Source organism: Tenrec ecaudatus, chromosome 14 (genome assembly GCF_050624435.1).
Source record: "Tenrec ecaudatus isolate mTenEca1 chromosome 14, mTenEca1.hap1, whole genome shotgun sequence".
NCBI classification, from domain to species: domain Eukaryota; kingdom Metazoa; phylum Chordata; class Mammalia; order Afrosoricida; family Tenrecidae; genus Tenrec; species Tenrec ecaudatus.
In genome coordinates, this window is record NC_134543.1 from 1,544,617 (window position 1) to 1,569,196 (window position 24,580).

At 44.2% G+C, this 24,580-nt stretch overlaps 1 protein-coding gene and 1 non-coding gene across 4 annotated transcripts in view; one reads left to right on the forward strand and one right to left on the reverse strand.

Annotated features, from left to right (window-relative positions):
* Nucleotides 1–24,580, reverse strand: part of MARK3 (microtubule affinity regulating kinase 3) — a 77,209-nt gene that overhangs the window by 32,023 nt on the left and 20,606 nt on the right. For all 3 annotated transcript variants that reach the window (XM_075532096.1, XM_075532095.1, XM_075532094.1), the window contains exons 2-4: nt 19,598–19,789; nt 14,845–14,898; nt 2,309–2,357 (exon numbers count right to left, since the gene is read on the reverse strand). In XM_075532096.1, the coding sequence (XP_075388211.1) occupies nt 2,309–2,357; nt 14,845–14,898; nt 19,598–19,789 (295 nt within the window). The remainder of the gene's footprint in view (nt 1–2,308; nt 2,358–14,844; nt 14,899–19,597; nt 19,790–24,580) is intronic.
* On the forward strand, nt 23,386–23,492 carry LOC142426983 (U6 spliceosomal RNA). The gene has a single exon (XR_012779832.1). It is a non-coding gene; the product is annotated as a U6 spliceosomal RNA (small nuclear RNA).

The following is a 24,580-nucleotide window of genomic DNA, read 5'->3' on the forward strand; positions in this document are numbered from 1 at the left end:
AAGGCCAATGTGACTAGTGGCTCTCTGGGGAGAGATTGAGATACGCCACCACTTAGTGAAGAGAGCCCTGAAAATTATTGGGGCACAACTTAGGTGGTTATCAGTTCAAATGGGCTCAGTGACAATAGTCTTTGATAAGTACATCCTTAGTCAGTGATTCTGAGACATAGACACTTTCCATTTTAACACCCCTGATTGTCAACCTAACAGTGTCTTACAATTCTTTGGCAGCGACTTAGTTTTTCAAACCTGTAAACTAGTAGTTGTCACAAGTCGATCCCCACCATGTCTCAAAGCCACTTCACTGTGTCAGGGTGGAACTGTGCTCTCCAGGGTGATCAATGGTTGATCACCAGAGCCTTTCTTCTGAGGGGCATCTGGGTCAGGAGTGGAGCTTGGAAACCCTGGTTAGCAGCAGAGCTGTGTAAAAGCTTTTTCCCTCCTGTGGTCCTGAAGTCAGAAACATTATCTTCTATTCTTGAGCCTCATCAAAATGTTCTGATCATTTCCTAAGCATAAGACCACCTAGTCACTTCCTATGACTGATTTTGAAGGCAAAATGACATACTTGGCTGGGTAAAGATCTTGAACTCGTATGGATGTCAGTTATCAGATGGGCCTATAGATAGTAGAAACATCATCATCTTATTTAACAAGAGTTCTGGAGTGAGCCAGCCCAGGGGCTATGGGCAAGGTGGGCACTGGCACAGCAGGGTGGGTATTCAGCAAGAGCTAGTGCTCTTTCCCGCTTGCTTCGTGATGCTGCATGTACAGGACGGGCCTCCCGCATCGCATAGCAGCAGCACAGAGCTGTGCACAGGGGACCTGCACCCAGAATGCTGCCACAGAGCACGTGACCCTGACCACCCACTTGCATTATGAAGCACTTCCAGTATTTTCTTAGGGCCACAGCAAAGTGTCATACCTTTAAAAATCTTAACTCGAGGTCTTACGGTAATTTCTATCAACTAGTTGTAAAGAACTTAATTATGTTAGTTTCTAATATATATATATTTAAGCCATCATCTAATTATAGAGCTGTTGTTACTGCATTAGCACTTTAAGTTCAAATATTTAATGCCCATGTTTGTTCTGTCTTCAGAAATTTCAAAACACTAATATAAATGATCAGTATCTTATATAGTTTGTGAAAAAATGTTCCTTGGCAGGGAAGCAAAAAATGGGTATAAGAATGAAGACAATCTAAAATGGAATTTGATGAGGACTGCACAACTCTTCATGTATTTAAGCCACTGAATTATAAGGTATATAAATTATGTCAATATAATTTTTAAGTGTACCTAAACTAGGGGGAAGGCAGGAAACCCTTCTTTTCATTCCTTGAATGTATATTTAGCTTTATGACATACTTTTAAAAAATAATTTTATTGGGGGCTCATATAATTCTTATCACAATCCATGCATACATCCATGTGTCAAACCACATATATACATTTACTGCCATCATCGTTCTCAAAACATTTGCCTTCTACTTGAACCCTTAATATTGGCCCCTCATTTTTCCCCTTCCCTCTCCCCTCCTTCACGATCCCTTCATAATTCTTAAATGATTATTTTGTCATGTTACACTGTCCGGTGTCTCCCCCCGCCCTCTTTTCTGCTGTCCATCCCCCAGGGAGGAGGCCTGACGTAGATTCCTGTAATCGGTTCCCCCTTCCCACCCATACATTCCCTCCAACCTCCAGGCACCGCCACTCTCACCACTGGTCCTGAAGGGGTCATCTCTCCTTGGTTCCCTGTGTTTCCAGTTGCTGTCTGTACCAATGTACATCCTCTGGTCTAGCCAGATTTGTAAGGTAGAATTGGGATCATGATAGTGGAGGGGAGGAATCATTTAAGAACTAAAGGAAAGTTATATGTTTCATTGTTGCTACCCTGCACCCTGATTGGCTAATCTCCTCCCTACAACCCTTCAGTAAGGGGTGTCTGGTTGGCTACCGATGGGCTTTGAGTCTCCACTCTGCACTCACCCACATTTACAATGATAAGATTTTTTGTTCCTTGATGCTTGATACCTGATCCCTTCAACAGCTCTGGTCACACAGGCTTGTGTGCTTCTTCCATGTGGGCTTTGTTGCTTCTGAGCTAGATGGCCACTTGTTTATCTTCAAGCCTTTAAGACCCCAGACGCTATATCGTTTGATAGCTGGGTACCATCAGCTTTCTTCACCACATTTGCTTATGCACACGTTTGTCTTCAGTGATCGTATCGGGAAGGTGGGCACCCACTGATACTTTGAAGAATGCATTTAAGGTCCCCAAATAAATTAAAAAAAGGAGAAAATACCTATGTTTGGATGGTTTAAAATCTTCATTATTCTTACTTCTCTGAAGAGCTAAAAGAAAGCACATACAATTCCCCAACACAAGTTATTCAACATTACATTCCACTGTTGCAATAAAAAATTTTATTTCTCTTGGATAACTAATGCATTGCAAATGTTTAATAGTCCATATTTACGACTGATCTGCAGGACTGGGCTTAACTCTTGAAACAGCGTACAGCCCACTATCAGATAAGTATTAGCAAAGTGCCACTTTATATTCCAAAGAACATCAGAGATACGGCACCATCTCCCCCTTTGATTCCGCCATCTTGAAGATGGAAGACACATGCAGGCAGGGACAGGAACTCAGGCAGTCCCAAGGAAGGAAGCCAGGGAACCCTAGGTTGAGAATGCCAATGTCCTCTTCTTTCAGAAGACCTTGAGTAAGCCACGCCTGGGGCCCAGCACTGAGGCAGGTAGACGATCTAGCAGGTATAGGAAGAGTGCTACTGTGATGACCTCAGGGATCACACCTCTAGCAGGCGTGCTCCGGAGGCATGCTTTCTCACACCCAGTGTGTCTTGCTTTGGGCAGAGGGACATCAGCAAATGTGAAGCAAGCAGGGGCTGTGTAAAATTGCCAGGACATTGGGGCTTTCTTTCTGGAAGGGATTCTGCCACTATGGGAAGAAGCTGGAGGATGGAGGAGGCTTCCCATCTAAAATATGGCTCATTGCTGAAGGTAGAGGATGCCCCCTCCTCCCATCAATGTGACTGCGGTCATTCCCAGATACATGTTTATGTTTGGAGAAGATAGAAGACTGCCGCCCACCATCCATGACCACCATTCACGCCTAAGTTATTGCTCAGCTTCTCTCCATCCAGCTAGATCATTACATGTAAATTGTTTGTCACTTCAATCTATGTGAATCTCCCAATTATTTCCACAATTATTTCTCCCAGCTATTTCTATTGTTAAAGCAGAGGAACTGCACGTTGGATTCAGTACCAAGACAGCATTTAATCAAGGAGCCCTAGTAGCACTGCTGGGTAAGTGCTGGACTGTACATCTCAGGAGAAAGACGAAGACTTACAGCCTTAGGCTCTCTCCACAGGGTGGGTTACTATGAGTTGGGGTCTAGTGGATGGCAGTGAGTATAGCTCATATTCAGGGCTCTCAGCCAGTTTGAGTTGGTTTAGTCACAGCTGACTCAGCAAAATTGGAAAACACCCAAAGTACAATAATACAGTTACAGTCCAAGTCCCGGGATAGGAGACTCCAAGGGGCGGAGGGCTGGGGTGGGTCATGACGTATAGACCTGGTAGCTTGCTATGCGAGGCACACACATTGGGTGGTGTTTCTAGCAGGGAGATGACTTGTAAAATTCCCACTCTGGCCAACATCAGGGTCCCCCACGTTTTAGAAACAGGTCCTCATGACTGAATCGGGAAATACCAGTTTTGGGGCCCTGTGTAGAATACTGCCCTTACAATGCAGGTCTGGCCGGAACAGCAGCCCTGCTCACCTTCTGCTTCCCCAGCCTCCTCGCTGAGGCACCCTCTGCCCTTTCCTTCCTCTGGCCTCTTCAGCCTTCAGGCGGAGTCCCTAAGAATCATTTCAAAACCGATCCCCTCCCCCCCAGAATGTTTTCAAGTTGTAGTAATACATTTTGATTTGTGTACTTATTTACTATATACCAGAAACTAAGCCTGATAGATACTTTGATTGAAGCTTTGGCTAGGGAAAAAAATTCCTACATTAGAAATCATTCTCTCAGAATTTTAAGACTTAATAGATTATCTTGTTGCTTCCAGTATTGTTAGCAAGTCTGCTATCATTCTGCTACAATCCTGTGACCTAATTTTCTCCTTTGCCTGCCCCTTCACTCTGATATGTTCACAATCTAATGCAGCACAAATTGCACACCGTGGAACATCAGTATTCAGTTCAGGGAAGTGGTGGGCCTGCCATCACCTGGTGTGCTGGGCACTCACGGAGCCCGTTCCTTCTGGAAGGCCACATTCTATGGTTCTGAGAAGTCACCTCCTGTACTCATTCTTTTTGTTGCAAAATGGATCTCCTAGATAGGTCTGCCCATCTTTATACCCTAATTTTCATTTCTTAGTTTGTGTACTACTTTCCAAGTAATAAAGGAATGGTCTTTATATTTCAATCATTTTACAGAATTTCTTTTCTGAGCTATACCTTTCTTCTTGCCCCACTGTCATTTTCCATATCGCACTCTGCTTTTTTCATCAAGATACATCTTTTCCTTACTGATCAACCAGGTTAGGTTCCAAAGACCAGGTCATTATAACTCAATCTTTCATGAATATACACCTTCCCCTCACTTACCAACATGGTTAGGTTCTGTAGTGGTTACATAATTTCAACTTGATGTGGAGGGAGGGGTGGAGTGTTAGGCTGAGTTGTCTCTCTACTCAACTCAGCCTAACAGGTTCTAAAGACCAGGTTTTTATGCAACAATCGGCATTATGTGAAAACAGAAGGTAACCACATCATTATATAGCTGCCAAATGACTCCCAAATTACACAATCTCACAACTGCTAAACCACTTGAGAATCACAGCCCAGCAAACTGGACACACAACCTCAGCCACCACAGCCCATGTTCCTCTCACCTTGTATCTCAACATCTATTACTGTCAAACATGCTCCGTTAATCCAAAAAACTAGCAGAGAATAGATTTCTAACTATCTACATGTGAAATGTGGAAAATGGGACAGCTGATAAACAGGGAATGGGTATTAACTGTCATGACCATCTTATCCTCTTCCTTTCCTACTCAATCTTTGAAATGATTAATAATATTTTCTTGGGAGGGCAACAATTGTTTTCTCCTCTGGTTTTTCTTCCTTCCATAGCCCCCCACCCCCATCCCACCCCGAGTTTTCAGTCTCTAGTTATGGTCTTGGCTGTCCTGTCACATTTGAACCAGTGGACTGAATGCTCTACATGCAAGGAATGGACAACAGGATGTCTAGGCAAAGATGTCGTCATTTTACTGAAAGATAAGTCTAGAAATGTTGACATAACCAACTTTCCCAGAGACAAGCTTTCTAATTGCCTGGTAGAATTACATATGCTTGTGTGAATGTATCCTGCCACAGAAGTCACAGAGACCCTCCCTATAGGAAAGGGCAAACTGACCTTGGAGGTTCCTGGGACGGTCACTCCTGCGGGCTTTCTCCTGTAAAACAATTCTGAGGCAGACACCCGATGAGGGCTGCAGCACTCTGTGGGCTCCTGAGTCTAGGATGGCTGCCATGCCCACGTGCTCTTGACCAACATCTTCAGAGACCAAATTTCCTGTTTTTTTTTTTTTAGGAGCAGAGAAGGTGCTACTGTCTGGCCGTCCAGGTTACAGGAGGTGACACAGGTCTACCTGGTCCAAGTACATATTTTCAACTAAGTAATCCCTGCTTTCAGTTCTACTTGTACCTCCACCCACAAGAGCAGAGCGTCACTCCTAAGCTTTCAGGGGCCAGCAACTTGAGTCAGCAAGGTTCTTGTTGCTACCTGCCCAGCACCCGCCTGAATCCCTCTTTCTGGTTGGCTAGGGTCATTGACTACTCATAAGTTTCCATCCAGGCAATGCTGGGGTGTGTTCTTGGACACTCCCTTTTAAAATTCCGTCCTCCTTGTATAAATCTTGAGACATCCAAGGGTAAATGCACCAGTACTTTTAACTGGAAGCCCTATTTGACATTTTGAGCTTCCCTTTGCTGAATGGATGTTCTAAGTGCGACAGACCGAGAGTTCTACCTCCTGTTTCAATACACTTGGAAAGCAGTGTTCTGAATTTGTGGGAAGAATCTGAGTTTCCCTTCTCTCTGTGCTTTTTGGAGCATTTGGATGCAGGAAGGACTATCTATTTATTGAAACTATAAAAAAATTAAAACCACGCAATTCTGAGTCTGGCAATTTGAGTTAAATACCAGCTCAGCTGCTCACCAAAAGGTTGGAGGGTAAAGTCCACCAGCAGTGTCCCCAGGGGGAAGGCCTGGAGACGGACTTCGAGAAAACCGGCCACTGTTTACCCTGACACACGTGGGCTAGAACCCACTACAAGTGGCCTGGTTAACCACTTTCCCCATTTCTTCTGTGGTTATTGATATGTACAGATTTTCTCCTTAATTCCAATGACAAGTTTTCCTAGAAAAGTGACCAACTTTTATGGTGAGGGTTTTATTTACTTGCAGTGTTGTAATTTCAGATCTTCTCTATCTGGTACTGCCCCTGTTACTAAAGTAGTAAGTCTATTTCATTGTCTCCATTTCCCCTGAAGAAGAAAAAACCTTAAGATGTATTATTTTTAATGCTTTATTAATTCATTAATTCCTGCTTTTAACGCAAATTCCTTATATTATTACTAAGGACTGAGATTCACTACTTCTTTTTCTAATTTAGTAGATTATCATTGAATGTATTCCTTGTCAGTCTTTCTTGCTGAATCATGTACTTAAGGTTAGAATTTTCTTGATCACCAAAAAAACAGTGGTTCTAGTACTAAATTTAAACCTGTGTTGCTTTTAGGGACAATAAAATGCTCGTTTTCATTTTCTATTTGATCAAGAATTTGTGTATGTTAAATCCCAGTTTGCACTTTTGGTTTCTATTTTTATTACTATATATTCAGAAACTGCCATCTGGAAATATCTATTGGTCAGGCTTATTAATTACATTAACCAAGCCACCCCTGAAAGGTGTGTTATCCAAAGGAAACCATTTACTTGGCAGTCAACAGGAATTTCATCAGTTACAGTATTGCTGGTACATGACTACAATGTGTGCCGAGAAAGGGATGTGTTTAAGAACATTTGCACAAAATTGCAATTCAGGCTGGTGAGGAATTACATATTAAACTTTCTATTGTAATTGTCCAATGAGAAATGAAAGAGAGAAGAGTCTCCTATTCTAAATCTGTATTTCTATTACTTCAGCTCAAATTGACACCTTAAATACCGCATTATAGGGTCACAATGAGTCAGAATTGATTCAATGACAAGTGACTTTGTGAATCATTCCTGGGTCTGATGCTAAAAGGAAAAAAAAAGAAATAAAAATAATTTCATTTAAAATAACTACTGTTTCAAGGTACTCTGAAGACTCAGAGAACGAGTGCTGGTACCTTGTGGCTGTGGCCCTGTAGACCAAGGGAGAGGAGAGGCCAGACGGTAAGCAACCGCACATGTGAAAACACATGGACTGGATGCCCTCCTTCACAGCACATTCACAGGTCAGGTGGGCAGAGGCTATGAGCTGTTCTGTAGGAAGGGAAGAACTTCCTACAGCAAACTCACAAAGTACAAACCACATATGCCCGGCAAGTTCAACAGCATTAAAATTAAGAACCTCTGCTATCATCAAAAGGTGACATCAAGACACTTGACAGGAAGAGGGCATCTGCAGTATGTGGGAGGAACGGAATTTATAATGAATCTCTAGAATGAGGTAGGAAAAAAGACCCACTAGAAATTGGAAACAAGACTCGAGCATGAACTTCATGTCAATAAAATATGAAAAGACATACAGTCTCATGAGTCATGAAGGCAATGCAAATTAGGATTCTGATGAGGTATCATTTTCTATCTACCAGATTGGTAAGAATGAATAAAAATCAGATAAAGTTTTGATGAGGATGACACATTATTTTCCAGCCTCTTTCATATGCCTCTGAGGGGATTTGTATAGTGTGGGCTACTGCCTTAGAGGAAACCTGGCCTCTAATGAACTTGAGGAGGTACACAACATGTGAACCAGGCATTCCACTACTGGGCAGGTATCCTGAAGAAACTTTCACATGTGTGCCAGGAGACACTCGTGTACAGGACATGTCCAAACAGCAACGCCTGTTGTACAAATATGGCTAAAACAATACAAAAGACCCTGAACAGATGAATGGGTCTAGGGCAGCATTTCCATAAGATGGAACTCTATCAAAAACCACACTCACTTCCACCAAGTCGAATCCGACTCCAGCAACCCTACAGGACAGAGTAAAATTGCCCCTGAGGGTTTCCGAGACTGCAAACCACCTTTGTCCTGAATGGAACACTATGCATCCTCAACAGGAACCCAGGAGTGACTCATAGCTGTACACATCAATATGGACAGGATTTGAGCAAAAGAACGTATAATGGCTCTCCTTCGGAGTTGCCTATGAAGGAGGCAGCCATCTCCCAAAGGGACTGCCCTCAGACCCTTGGTAAAGCCTAAAATTAAAAAAAAAAAAAAAAAAAAAAAGAGGACCAAGAAGTTCATCCAGCACCAATCTCACCACTATGTCAAGATTAAGCGCAACTGGCACAAGTCCAGAGGCACTGACAACAGGGTGCGGAGAAGATTCAAGAGCCAGATCTTGATGCCCAACACTGGTTACAGGAGCAACAAGAAAACCAAGCACATGCTGCCCAGAGGCTTCCGCAAGTTCCTGGTCTACAAGGGTCAAGGAGCTGGAAGTGCTGCTGGTGTGCAACAAGTCTTACTGGTTGGAGATCACTCACAACGTTTCCTCCAAGAATTGCAAAGCCACTGTCGAAAGAGCAGCCCAGCTGGCCATCATGGAGACCATGACTGCCTGATACAATAAAATGTAAGCCCTTCACACTACAGTGATGAGCTGTCTATATGTGGTACAACTATAAATACATCAGAGAGATAATATCATTTGTGGGAAGGAAAGAAAATTGGGCATCAGAATGTAAAGGGGCACAATATGAGGGGGTGTTCCAAAAGTTCATGGGAAAATGAAATTGAAAGACAATGGGGGGTTTATTGAACTTTTTGAAGTCACCGTGTATGTCATATTATGTAAGTTATAATATAAAAACATTATTGATTACCTATATTGCTTGAGCCAGATGGTATATAGGTATTCCTTTCGCATATATATTTATATTCATTATGAAATTACATAGCCAACATTTACAAAAATTAAAGTGCAACTTTTAAAATTTGCTCAGGTTAAGCTAATTTACAAAACAAGGACATTAAAAAATTATATAGGAGTAAAAGCCATTTGGATTTTTATAATCAAATACTTCAAAATCAGATGAAGAAATCCTTCTAGGACCTTAAAACCCAAGATTCTGGGGGCCAACATTCCTAAGAGCCAGTGATTTCAGTGTGGAAGGACCCGTTGGGTACTCCCAGATACCTCCAGATGGCCAGTGCTGTGACTGAGCTCCCCTGAAGGATGGGGTATGGAGAGCCACGGGGGAGAGGGGAGCTATGTATTTGGGTTCTAATACCAGCTCTATCACAGACTGAGCAAGTGACCTGCTGTAGGGCTGTGGTGGTGTGGACAAAGCATCCACAGTTCTGGTGGGGTCTCTACCTGGTTTACCATGTGAGTGAAGGCTGGATGACATGAGATAGGAACACAACTAGTCAGGAACAGGGTCTGGCATGGGATGCTCAGCTAGTCTATGGCCATTTGCTGATTCTCCCCTGAAATCTAACCTGTGTCTAGTCCCTGACTTTCTACAAATGGGTCCACTCTGTGCTCTATGTTTTAGCCCACTGCAGATAGGTGGGCTTTTTAAAAATAGTGTGGGGAAAAAAAGTACGATAAATCATTGGAACAATTAAAAACAAAGTCTAATGTTCCCATTCAGAATTAACAATCTACTTTTAACATCCAGTTACATGATTTCCTGCCAAAACGAAAATAAGGCTGGCATAAAGTTTACTTTAAGAATCAGCAACACGGAAGCTCTATTTTTTTTTTATTTCCACATCTTCTTAAGTCTAAAATTAATAAAGCTTGTATTTTTATTATTTATAGTCTAAGTATGTATACTCCAGAAGGACCTGTCCTTTCACGTGAAACAAACTGTTGGGATTGCTGGAGGGAAAGCTGCTCTATTGTGGGAGCCTTGCTCCGACTCACCACTGAGTCCCAAGAAGAAAGGAATGCTGCCTCTGATGTCCTATGTCCGCCCCTTGGAGGACCCGACCGGATCCTATCCAGGAGGCGTATCTGAACATGAGCCCTGGGCTGCAATAGCAGGACTGCCATATGCACCTTTGCTTCTGGCCTGAACTGTGAGCCTTTTAAGACATCAATCTAAGACCAAGAGAAGGAAGAGGGCGGTAACAAGAAAGTAAAAGACAGACAATTAGAGGTGAAGTTTCCTTAAGAAGAGCCCCCAACAACCTGTGTGTCTGTCCACAAAAGGGAACGAGGTCTCTGCTGTGGTGGTGGTGGTGGTGTGCCATGGAGTCAGTTCACACTCCCAGCGGCCCTACAGGATGGAAGAGAACTGCCCACAGAACTTTACAGGGGCTGACAGAGACCCTCCAGGGAATGAGCTCACACACAGCAGGTAGGATGGGCCCTGTGGGGAAGGGGTGACATCTCTAACACAGGCAGGTTACCTCAGGGAATGAAGCGCTCTGGGGGGCACTGAGGAAGGCCCTCACAATCACCAGGCCCACCCAGCCTGGGGCAGCAAGGTCTGTGGTGTGGGGTCCCAGTAGCCCAGCGTGGCAGCAGTCATGCCCCTGCACTGCCTGCTTGGCCTGGGCCCAGTCCAGAGGGGATTCTTGGGGCAGTGTGCAGGATGGCATCTGCGGCAGCAAAAATGGCAAGCTGTCCGTGGCGAAGACTTGTGGTGGTGGGAGCAGACTTCCTCCACAAAGACCTGACAAAACCAGCTCTGGTCAAAGCCTCCGGTGACCGGCCATCTCCTGTGCATGGTGCACATATGGTGTTGAATGTCTCTGCTTTGTATCCGTTAAGCAAGTCTGATGACAATTCTAAAACCTCAGATTTTTTTCCTTCTCTCATAGAAGCCTAGACCAGTGGTTCTCAACCTGTGGGTTGTGACCCCCTTTGGGGGGGTAGAACAACCCTTTCACAGGGGTCGCCCGATTCATAACAGTAGCAAAATTAGTTATGAAGTAGCAATGAAAATAATTTTATGGAAAAAAAAGAAAATAATTTTATGGTTGGGGGCTCACCACAACATGAACTGTATTGAGGGTCACGGCACCAGGAAAATTGAGAACCACTGCCCTAGACTCAAGAACAATGGCTCAAACCAACAACAGCACAAATGTTTTCTACTGAGTCAGCAGGACCAACTGGATTCTTTACCACAGGACCTTGTCTCCTTTTATGGACTATTTCTGAGACAGCACCTAACTATACGTGACAGCTAATATAGTTAGGCCTATTACTCAAAAATAGGGCAAAAAATGACTACATACACTTCCTCAGGAATCAAACCAATTCCTGTTAAGAAAAGGAAATGACATTTAAGTACGAAATGCACTAGGCCTACCTTGAGAGTGATTCCTGTGAGTAGCCAAAGAGGCTAAGGGTATTTACTCTGGAGAAGGGAAGATCAAGAAAACCCTAAGTAGCATCCTCCAAGGACTGGCTGGATCTGGCGGGGCATATTTTTTAGAGCGCCACATGGCAGAATCAAGAACAGAGGCATACAAGTTTCTGAGAGAGAGGCGCCAGTACAGAGACAAACTGTCTAACAACTAGAGCTGCCCAAGAGGGGCCACGATGCGCAGGAAGGGCGTGCCTTTACCCCTGGATGTGTTCAAGACTAAACCATACTGTGGACAGTGATCAAGAAGGAGCGGCCCCTGGGGGGGGGGGGGAACACATCATCTTGCTGAAATAGGTTGTCAGTGGAAAAGAGGGAAAACTCCAGGAGACGGAGTGACACAGGGGCTACAACAACGGGCTCTAACACAAGACCGACTGGGCAGGATTTTGCTGTTGAACATGGGGTCTCATGAGTGACAATCAGCACAATGGCCCCCAACTGGTGGAACTGACTCACCAACATAAACACATGTTGTTGGTCGAGTGTCATTTACATGGTACAATTTTCTGCTTTTTAACTAAGTGGCTCCTGTTTTGTTTAAGGAAAAGAGAGCAAGTTTGAACTGACTGTGCCAACTACATGGTGATGTGAAGTTTCTATTACTTACACACTGGCTCCCAAACATCAGAGAGCGGCCTTGGCCTCCTGGGCCTCCAACTGGCCTGACAGGCAGTCTACTCTTCCCTCCAATCAGCAAGGACCACACCAATTACTCTGTCCCGCTCCTCTGCGACACCGCCCCCCCCCCCCCACCAGACATGGGCTCCAGGCAACCACTGCTGAGCCAGGCCCTTCCCCTCCTGGTGGGGTTCACATTCCAGCACCTTTGCCCCCAAGAGTCAGCCAGGTCTGACACAGGACAGCAACACTGTGACTCACGTGTCTCCTTAAGCCAGAGCCTCTGCCAGCACCAATGTGGCAGTGTGCTACAACCTCATGAAAGCTGCTCCCCCCAGAATGCCAGTGCCACAACAGAGAACCACAAGGCTGGACTGGCTCAGGTGTACCATGCACTGCCTCACTGCTTACCTATAAGTGCCACCTTTGGGGTGCATCACACTTGAAGTACCCACCAAGACATCTCTACTGTTCGGCTATAGGACACCAAAAGGAACCCTGGCGCAAATGTGCATGACAACCCATCTGCTGAGCAGATGAACCACTGTACACTTAGCAGACAATGAGAACAATCCATAACATCTAATAAGGGTAACAGCAGCAATTTAAGAAACAGAAGCAAAGTAATAGAGAGAGGAAGGAGGAAGGCAGGACGGAAGAAAAAAAGGCTTCAAACAACTGGAGAGAACTCTGAAGGAATCCTCCCGGACCACCCCAGGGATGGCAGTGATGTACAGCTATGCACAGATAACAGGAGAGCTGTGACACCACAGCCCACGGCACTCTGTCTCTGACAAGCTCACGTACACACGGGGCCTCTGCAGTTGGTTAGCACCACACTTTGGTGACCCCTCATTCTCTTATTAGCACTAAGTTCCGAGGTAAGGAAAGCAAGGGAGGCAGGTTCCTCTTTTTAGATCTGTCCCATGATCACTTTGAGAAGCCCTGGGGCCCACTGAAATACTGCCCACCTCACTCCCACCCACCAAGAGGAGCACTCCAGTTATGGTGGCCTTCGTGGGAAGCACTGGGTCTTACACTTAGAGATCTTGAGACCTCGGAGCTTCGCGCTGCTTTTCTGTTTACAGCTCCGTTGTGAGCAGTGTTTCATTAGCATTCACATCTACCCTGAGAAGTTATCATCGCCATCTTATAGATAAAAGGTTCAGGAAAACTAAGTCACTTGCTCAAGGTCAAGTGAAGTATTTCCTACGTGGCAGAGCCAGGACTTAATTCAGACTTCCTGTTGGCAGTTTCGGGTCTCTGCTCCACGACTGCTCTATCAGAGCTAGAATCAAAAAATGCTAGGTAGAAAGCTGGGTAAAACCATGAAGTGCCCTTTGCAACTGCCATCGAGGCGATTCTAACAGCACCTCGACAGAGCTTCTAAGGCAGTCGTCTTCCTGGAAGCAGAGATGGCTCCATCCTTCTCCCATGAAGCAGCTGGCAGATTTGCACTGCTGACCTTGTGGCTCGCAGCCCAGCACGTTGTCCCCTATACCACCAGGGCTCCTTATGAAGTCCTAGCAGGATCTTATCACGAAGACCCCGCACTGTCAACTGCTGCTCCCACCTCACCTACCAGGTTGGCATTAGGCAATTTCATTTCTATGCAGCACAGGTGCCAGGGTTTCAGAAGTGCCCTGTCCAGTCTAAAGGTAACGGAGCTAAGGACATCTGAAGTCAGATGTGACCACGGGCAGTATTGCTTTTTTATTGCTTCTCTCATTCTGCACCTGGATGTTTTCTGATAAGAGCTTAAAACTGAACGTCCACTGCCATCAAGTCCTTTGTGACTCACAGTGGCCCTGTACAGGGTTCCTGGGCTTGGTACACCTTGAAAGGAGCAGATGGCTTCATCTTTCTCCAGTGGAAGGTAGGTGGGTTTGAACTGCCAACCTCTTGGTAAGCAGTTCAACACTTATCCAAAAGCCCCACCAGAGTTAAAGAGGCCAAGGTGCTGATTTTACAGAGCTCCATGTTACCCATCAGAAAGATGGAAAAATCTCCAGAATAGCAATTACACAAAAGTTTTATTTTTATTTCATAAGTACTCCAGCTGCTACATGGAATATGCAATGTAAGTGTGCAGCCTCCAGTCCAACTGAGGGTGCTGAGGGCTAGTGAGGCTGTGACCTTCTTAGGTTGCCACTGGGACTCTCTCCCAAAGGGTCTCGGGGGGGTTCCAACAGTCAACCATGTGAGCTCTACATCCACCCTCCTTTCTACCACAGTATCACAAGTAAGCTGCAGTCACCAGAGGTATACTAAGCTTTACTACACTGGACCACTGGCTTGGTAAGGACTCAGAGGAGCCTAGAAGACAAAGGAGAACCGACCATCGAGGGTTCCAGGGCTGTCACATTCATGGAAGCCAGCTACACAGCTTCCTTCCCAGAGCAGCTATGGGCTCAAACCACTGACCCTTCAGTCTGCCACCAGGTGCTCTAACCACTGCACTAAACCAACCAATAGAAATCATAGAGGTATTTAATGAACCAATTAGAAGGGAATTAGTGCTGAAAATGATTTCAAAATACTGGCCAATAGATACGAAAAACCTTACCTTTTGTAGACTTGTTGGATTCAACTGAGTTTTGTCAATTATTTTTATTGCGACCTAGAAAAAAAATCAAACAATTAAATATTCATGGATTTAAAGAAGTTGGCAATAGTTTTGTAAACCCCAAACATGTTGGTTTATTAAAAAAAAAAAATCAAACAAACCAACCAAAACCTCGAAAGTGATCAACTCACAAGGAACACTGCAAGGAAGGGATCTGTGCCAAGAAGGGTGTCACAAGCTTCTATCTCTAGGTTACTTATGAACAAGAGAAAGAATTCCTCCCAAAACGTGTAAATGTCATCTTCAGGTGGGTTATCAGATCACAATCTACGGCCCACGGTGACACCGACTTGCTACTTTCCTATCTCGACTCAGAGGGCAGACCTCTGGCTTTTCTGCAGCTCCAATGAATCGCAGGGTACGAAAATTAAGTGTATGAACATAATGAATTGGTAATGAATCTGTAAACTTAAAAAAAAATTCGACTTGTAGAGTCCTTCATGGTTAGACCAGGAAAAGGGTGTGGTATCAGACCATGGGGTGAAGCTCAGTGATGTGTGGACACAGACCAGTGTGCCCAGAGAGGGCTGAGTGCCCAAGCAGCCACTAGGCTCAGGAGAGAAGGCGGTGCCAGAGCTTCCAGCCACATGCATCTCTTTCTCAGTGAGTCCAGCTTATCTCACCTCTAATAAGGGGAACAGCCTGACCTCACCTGGCAACCTGTTGTTGGTATGTCACACTCGGCACTTCTAGGAACGAGGGGGCAAAGCTGGTGAGGAGGGAATTCCACATCACTGTTCTCAGAAACGGTCTCCTTTACACTCTTACTGAGAGCCCCTCAGAGCTCTGGCTTACAATTGGTCTTATCATTTAATATTTACTGTCTTAGAAAATGGCCACCCCCATGTACATGAGAAGGGAGGAGGTGATGTCTTACCAGTACAACAGTACTACAGCTTTGCCTCTGAGGGTTCCCGTGCCACTCATTGCACCAGGCCCTGAACCTCTACTGAAAACACATAAGCACATCAGACAACACAGGGCCAGTTCTGTGTCCTCCCAGCCTGCTGACTGGCCAGGGAGCAGCGGAAGGAAGAACTGGACCCAGAGGGGAAGGAAACAGCCCAGAGGGGAGGAAGTAAAGCAGGGGAGAGCTGGGGTGATTTCGTGTGTGCCCCTGAGAAAACGAAGTCAGACTTGTGTCCCTGCAGAGCTGCAGCATGCGGGCTGGAGCACGACAGGACTCCTGAGGGAGGTGATGTCCTTAGTGCCAGTCCAGGTCCAATCCTGATGCTCACAGGAGCACAGCGGCAGTGGTCGATGGGGACCAGGGTCTGGGATGTCAACAAGGGGAACCGAGCATATCAGGGCGTAGGCAGAAACAGGATTTTAGTGTTCTCACAGATCCAACCCTTCTCTTTTGTAGTTGTCCTACATGAGCAGCACAGAAATCTCTCCAGCACATTGACTTCTGCCAGGGGCCAACGCTGTGGGCCCAAGCCCACTCTCCTCCTCAGTCACAAGGTTCGACTGGACAGCCCACAACTTCTGGACCCAAGCGGCACTTCTCTCCACCGTGAGCTCTCTCAGCAGCTGACATCAGGCTGGCCACGCTCAGTATGCACGAATGACCCACCAGCATATACCAGGACAGTGAAGGCTCACGGAGGGTGAGGGAGTGCATCAGCGCCCTGTTCCCTCCCCCCTAAGTCAAAATGAGGGGAGGGGACACTCTCTGAGATGGAGATTGGACAGTAGACTACCCACTTCCAGACCATGGGGTTTCTGAGAGCAGGAGGATTCTACTAGGAGAAGAACAGAAGTGGCCCTGCCACTGCCCTGACAGTTTGGGGAGATTCCATTTACTCTATTTGGTGCCAGGAGCCCAGCAGCAAGTCTCAGAGCAGAGGCTTGTTCATGCTAGAAGCTCCCACATCTCTCCCAACCCTCACCTGGAGAAGAGGCCATTTCTGCCGGGCTCTGTCAGCTCACCCCAGTGCTAGAGCTCACCCCGGTGGCTCCTTGCTCACATACTTGAGCATCCACATGTGAGCAAGGAGCAGGCAAAGGAAGCACAGTCCCTTGAAGAGAGGATGGACCTGGAAAAGGGACAAAGCTATACTGGTCCCACAGCTGAGACAAACTAGACCTGCCAACAAAGAGGTAAAGCGTGCCACAGCATGGCATGGAGAAGGGAAGGCAGACTGGCATGGTGCAAGCTTGCCCTGGATGCAGCAACACCAGCATGCTTGTCATTGGAGTACATGCCCAACTCTATAGTTAACCATCTGAGCACTTTCTCTGTGTATGTGCTGTTTCCTCAAGAAAAACGTTTATTTTTTAAAAAGCTGATGACTAAAATAATAATAATTTATGAATTATGAAGAGTTCATGAGGTAGGGGGGAGTGGAGAGGGAGGGGGGAAATGAGCAGACGATATTAAGGGCTCAAGTAGAAGGCAAATGTTTTGAGAATGATGATGGCAACAAACATACATATGTGGTTGACACAATAGCTATATGTATGGATTGTGATAAGAATTGTACGAGCCCCTAATAAAATGATTATTAAAAAAAAAAGCTGATGCCTTTAAAAATAGTAAGTCCTTCTACAATGTGTGAAAAAGGGAACAGCCAGTAAGAATGCCAAAACAGAAGGAGCAAGCTCGATGGCTGGCATGAGAACCAGAGGTGCTGCGGCAAAGACTCAAGTGGCTGCCTTGGGAGATGGCAGGGCGAGATTTATAGCGAGCCCAACACCATAAGCCATGAGACACACAAGCTGACTAAAAACAACCAGATAAAGTGCTTCCCGCCTCATCTTGAAGACATTTGGGAAAAGACAGCAGACAGATAACATGCACTCATCTCTTCTCCCATCTGAGAATCAGAATGACAAGTGATGTTGGTGGCATGTTACGTGTGCAGGTTATGGCAGCTGAGCCTGAAACATGCTTGTAGAAGAGTACAGTCCAGGAAAACTCATCTGTCTAGAAAACCGAATGCTGGGTTTGTCCAAACCTATGGCCATCCTTCCTCTTATCCGCAGGTGACCAAGCTGGGCACTGGCCTATGACCCTTTTCCCCCCCAGGGTACACAGAGCTAGCCTTGGCGGTTTAAGGCCCCACACTTAAAAAATTTTTAATTGGTATATAATTAACCTGTCATACAATTTAATAGTTCCATCATATTATGAAGAGTTGTGCAATCATGACCACAATCAACTTTAGAACCTTTTCTTCCTTCCTATCCCCAATCTTGCTGCCTCTCCGTTTTCCCCCAACTGCCCTTTTCAAGCCTCCAGGTAATTATTAATCCAGTTGTCATCTTCAAAGTAGGGCCCCACTCTTGAATATAGAAACAGAAAATAAAAGACCACCAGACATCTGAGGAAATTCAAGGATTTCCCCCACACACACATCTGTTCCAAAGGAAAATTACAAGCAATAGTTAATTAATATGTTGCGGAGTTGTAGTTACTATAATAGTGCATATCCCCCCCACCCGAAAAAAAATCCTCTCAAGTCCCCACTAAACCAGTTCTGACCACTGCATTGTTCTCATACAGCATATGTGAGTCACCCAATTTGCAAAAACATGCAGATAATACTCGAGTCATATGCGTTAAAGGTGAATTCCCATAGATTTAAATGCCATACAAAGCCTTCAATCACATCACAGTGATGACACTAACAGCAGAGGGGAGGTGACACTCCACATTCACTAAGCTGGGAGTGAGCAAAGGTGTGAGAGGCCCACCTCCACCAGTGCTGGGAGTGAAAGCGGGGATTGGGCTTTTCCCACAGGCCTGCCCATCTTCACAGGTGTCTACTTAAACGTAACAAAGCTTAAAGCCATGATGACAAGCTGCCTCAAATCGTTCTGGAACAAGGCCAAAACAAACATGTCCTCCAGTAAAGTATTCAGTACTCCATGTTTTTAAAACAGAGGGTACTTTCCTGGGGGCGGGGGAAATCACATCCTCATTATACATTTTATTATGTAATTAAGACAAACCACCCATGCCTTTCTTGATGGGAATAGTAAATATTAAAGTGTCTCTGACAAACTGAATCGACTTTAAACAGAATCTCCTTCAATTAAAACCTTCTCCAAATGTAGGCATCTTAAATATTCAGAATGGAGAATAAAGGACATTTCTACCTGGTGTTTTTTAAAGTGTGCAGCCCCCTAGAAGGGTCCTGAGACCCTACCCTTTAGGGTCGTTCATGAGGTCAAAGCTATTCCCAAGGCAGCAGCAGGACATTACTCACCTCTTCCCACCGGCTTGCTACTTGCACCGACGGCACAAAACAAAACGTGGGTGAGATGTTGGTACCTGAGCATCAAGCAAACTGACTTAGAGCAGTCATGACATCCTTTGCTGCCACACAAGTTTGAAAAGAAGCCAGCTGCACCTACGTCAAAATTAATCTTGAACCCTAAACTCATGGGCGTTGAGACCAACTGATTTGAATTTAAGAGGATTAAAAACTCATGACCGTGCTTGTAGAGTCTACACTGCCCCACCCTGTAACACACTACCACCCCAGGAAGCATGGTCAGCAAAAGGGGAAGCTTCCACGCTACGACCTCACCTGTGGGCTGTAATAACGGACTCCAGGTGAGGAGTTTCTGTTACTCGTAAAAAGATTACTTCGCTTAGAAATGAGCCCAAGTACACACATTCTCATTCTTCTTCTCACATGACATGGCACAGTGTCGTAACAAAATAAGCATAACTTGTATTTACCTCTCTGCCTGTAAGGATATGTCTTGCCAACTTCACTTTTGCAAAATTCCCCTTGCCGATTGTTTTCAGCAGTCTGTAGTTTCCAATGTGAGGCTGCTCGTCCGCGCAGGACGCTGTGGAATTTCGACAGCGTGCTCCGGAGCGCCCAGCTCGAGAGCTGACTTCTTGTCGGCCATCGCCATGAGATGTGTGCTAGGAGACAACATGCACAAAGACATGGAAGTGAGGGGACACAGGACACCAGCCTCCCCTTAAAGAAACAACACCATTTTTCCGCAACATTTTATTGTATTTCAGATAAGTTTACACAGCACGTTGATTTTCCATTCAGTAATTGACAAATTGTACCATGACACTGGCTGAAATCTCTGCAAATCAAATCACCACTGTAAGTGTAATCTAAATACATCTAGCACTTGTAATTTAATAAGCAATAGGGAGAAGAAAACAATCAAATGTTAAGTCAGCTTGGTGTTAAGGAAGTAGTTTACACATGTGGCTGTCACATGAAGTGGGCGGAGCAGCACTACCACACATCCTGAAGGATTGAACTTCTCCAAGGCCATTGCACACACCACCACACAGGATTCTCACTGCTCTTGAGAAGGCAGCCAATCTGATGGCTCATTAAAGAGCACATCATGGTGGAGGGAGAAACCCTCATTTCTGTCTACAGTATGCTGCCAACAGGAACTCAAGTGGAGATGCTAATGAAACAGATGGGGGGAGGGAGAAAGACGGCAAACAAAAAAATAAACAGACTGACCCTCGATAAACATTTGATGACTTAAACACACCTGGAGCCCTGTTTAAACACTAATACACTAGACCAGTGATGACCACATCGGAGGTCGCCTTCCTCCTCCCAGTGTTCCTTCCCCAAAGGCACCTCTTACATATATACACAAACACTGTCAACTCCCTTATTCGTTCCTGTATTCCAATTTATGGTCCAGGAAAGCAGACCCTGTTTCTCTCAGTCTCTCTACCTATCAATAAAAATGACCCTGATTTTCACTATAAAGTTTAGAAGCTACTTTGTAAATACAGAGAAAATAAAAGGAAAAGCAAATCTTTAAAAAGTAAAAGCTTAAGAAATGGTGCCATCAACCCAGAATCTCCTGGGAAATCCTCATCAGCTTCCTTGGGTTCCACATCCTTAGCTGTTGCCAGGTGTGGGAGCACCAGGTGGAAACTATCACTGTTTTATTCAATTACAACATGATGCTTTGTTCATTGCAACAATTCTATTTTTATTTTATATTTATTTTAGTGATTATAGGTTTTTGAAAACAAGTTACAAAAATCTAAGCTAGCTGCAGCATTACTCCTAAAAACAAAAATGGTTCTAATTTCCAAATTAGAACTTCCGGATCAAAGAAAAAAAGACAAACAATTATGGCCACCAAGCTGTAACTTTAAGCTTTACAGAAAACTGGCCCCCTTTGTACACAGGTTCATGCCACTCAGGGCCCATTTTATTTTTCAGGTGCAGAGGCAAATGTGGTTTTAAAAGAATTTTGGTGATGTTTGTTATGCTTATTTCCAAACCAGATTTTAATTCCACCAGTACATAAGTTTCATTTAAAAAGGGGGGGGGCAGTAATTGACTTTTTTAGATTTAGGGGTTGACACATGGCTGTTGTCAGGGGCATGGAGTCAGCTCCAGCACACAGTAATCTCCCATATAACACAAAGACACGCTGCCCAGTCCTGCCTGATCTTCAAAATCACTGCCACACCTGACCCCGTTGTCTGTGCTACTACGCTGTAACTCAGCTCCCTGGTTTTTGCTGGCCCTTTTCCAGGTATGAGGTCTTTCTCTAGCTATTGGTCTCTCTTGACGACATGTCCAAATCAAGAGAGTACATGTCTCTCCATCCTCGCTTGTAAGCATTCTTGTCTGTACTTTGTCCACCACAGATGCGTTCATTCTTCTGGCAGTCTGTAGCATAGTCCATATTCTTCACCAACATCCTAATCCAACTGTTTCAGTTCTTTGTTAGTCTTCCTTTTGTGTGCACACAAGGAAATGGGAAAGACCGTGACTTGGGTTAGGCAGCCCTGAGTCCTCAGTGATGTATTTGCTTTGAACTCTTTAAGAAACGCCGTCGTTGGCTGCAGATTTGTCTATACAATACAATGTCTGATTTCTTGACTGCTACTGATTGCTGACTCAAGAAAAATAAAATGCTTGATAACTTCATTATCTTCACAATTTATCATGGTGTTCCTTTACTGGTCAAATTTTAAAGATTTTCATTTATGTTCAGCTGCAAGGAACCCTGGTGGCATAGTAGTGACACACTGGGCTGCTAATCACAAGATCCGCAGTTTGAAATCACCAGTTTTTTCTCTGAAGGACAAAGATGGGGTTTTCTACTATTGTAAAGTTACTGTTTTGGAAACTCACAAGGGCAGTTCTACCCTGTTCCTTTGGGTCACTATGCCTTGAAATGGACTCAACGGCAGAGTTTGGTCTTGTTTTTATTTGTTCAGCTGTAATCCACACTGAAGTCTGGGGTCTTTTACCTTCATCAGTAAATCCTTCAAGTCATCTTCATTCTTGGCAAGCAACCTGCCTAGCTCACGGTTTCTAATAAGTCTTCCTCTAATTCTTCACACAGCCCAGCCTGTCAAATTATTTGTTCAATTCACAGATGGAACAAGGTACAAGGAGACAACCCTGCCACATACCTGTCTAGGTTTTAAACTTCAGTGTCCCCTTGTTCTAATAACTGCTTCTGGAGCACAATGGAGTGTTTCAGAATTCCTATTCTTTACAATGATATCTACAATGTTATGACCCACACCAGGTAATGCATCCTCATAGTTGATACAACACAGGTAGGCATCATTCTGCTACTCTTGGCTTTTGGCTGCATATATCCACCTGAAGGCAGTAATGAGATCCCACAGTCTACATCCTCTTCTGAACTTGTGGCAGTTCCCTATTGATATACAGCAGCAGCTGTTTCTAATTATCTTCAGCAAATGTTGCTGGCACATAAACAAAATTCACTGCCATTAAGTCAATTCTGACTCTAAATGACCCTATAGTGCAAAGTAGAACTACCCCTGTGAGTTACCCAGGCTTTAACGTTATGGCAGTGGGTAGCCTCATAACAGTTACGTAATAGATACTGAAATGACCAAAAGTATCTGATATCCTCATATGATCAGATTATAGGAAATTTCTCTAGCCTCCAAATTTCTTCCTCCTATTCATTTGTTGATCATAGATTTACTAAGATTTTGTGCATACACCAGGCATTCTCAGTGTGTTAGAAAAACCATAGTTCAAAAGGATGATGGCAACATATGTATAAATGTGCTTGACACAATGGATGTATGGATTGTTATAAGAGCTGTAAGAGACCCCAATAAGATGATTTTTAAAAAAGAGACAAAAGAAAAATAACAGTAACAAGGAGAGTAGAGATACCAGGAGGATTAGGGGAGGGTGGGGGGAGAAAAGGAGAACTGATCACAAGGATCAACCTAGAGCCCCCTCCCAGGGGGACGAATAACAGAAAAGTGGTGGAGGGGCGATGGAGGATGTAAGATATGGAAAAAATAATCTATAACTTATCAAGGGTTCGTGAGGGAGGGCAGGCAGGAGAGGGAGGGGAAAGAAATGGGGAGCTGATATCAGGGGTTCAAGTGGGAAGAGAATGTTTTGAAAATGATGGCGGCATATGTGCAAATGTGCTTGACACACTGGATGAATGTGTGGATTATGATAAGAGATGTAAGAGCCCCAAATAAAAGTATTAAAAAAAAAAGGGGTGCTTGCTTTGGCGGCACATATACTAAAATTGGAACGATACAGAGAAGATTAGCATGGCCCCTGCGCAAGGATGACACGCAAATTTGTGAAGCGTTCCATTATTTAAAAAAAAAAAAGGGAAAACAACATTGCATAAACCAAAGTCCCAGGATCTCCTGAAGTAAATGTCAAGTGGATTTGCTAACACAGTAAAAATATATTCCCTATACTACTACTCAAAAATGTAGTAATAAATTTAGTATATGGTTTAAAAATTAAGGTCTTCATATATTAAGGTATTAACTTTTCTAAAATGAGACATAAAGAGGCAGAATATATATTTTAATAGTTTTATTAGCACTTGAATACACATATACAATTCAGTAGAAGAGGTATACAATTGTCATATTCGATTCTAGACCATTTTCCCCTTTCTTGTAGAAATTGTTATCCAGGATATTATTTTTCTAATTGTGGCAAAAATTATACAACAGAACATTCTCCAATTCCACAACTTCTACTTATATAATTCTGTGTCATTGATGATACTCTTCGTGCTGTACAGCCACCATTCCAAATTATTCTACCACCACTGACATAAACTCAAAGCCCCCTATAGAACAACTCTTTCCCCTTCACCTATGGTAGCCCTTGGTCGATTTTGGGTTTTGGTTGCCAGCCCCCCCACCCCCCGCATAGTTTTCTTGAAATAGTATTCACATATCATGTACTTCCATGGTTAAATCGTTTTTAAAATGAGTGGTTAGAATCACAATCAGTTCAAGTGCTCCCTCGCCCCTCCAAGTTCTGTAACCTTTGACTCATCACAATATAAATATTAAAAATAAATAAAAGTGAGTGTGAGTTGAAAGAGTGCTGTTACCTCGAGGGAATTCAAACTAATGTCTTGAAACAAATGTACATGAATTGCTGAATGGAAAACTGTATGTTTTGTAAGCTTTCATCTAAACCACAATTTAAATTTAAAAAGAGAAACATGAGTTCTTGAGATATTTTAATAATCTGTTTTGGCTTGATAATGCATTCTTTAGTCTTTCTAGTGTTGGTGGTGAACAAACAGCATGTTACCAGTTCAGTTCCATGGAAGAAGGTTCAGGGCTCCTTTAATCTGAGGAATTAAATCCAGCAGCTCTGAGCACCTCTTATGTGCTCAAGTCCTGCCACAACAGCTACAAAAGAATTAGGTGACTTTA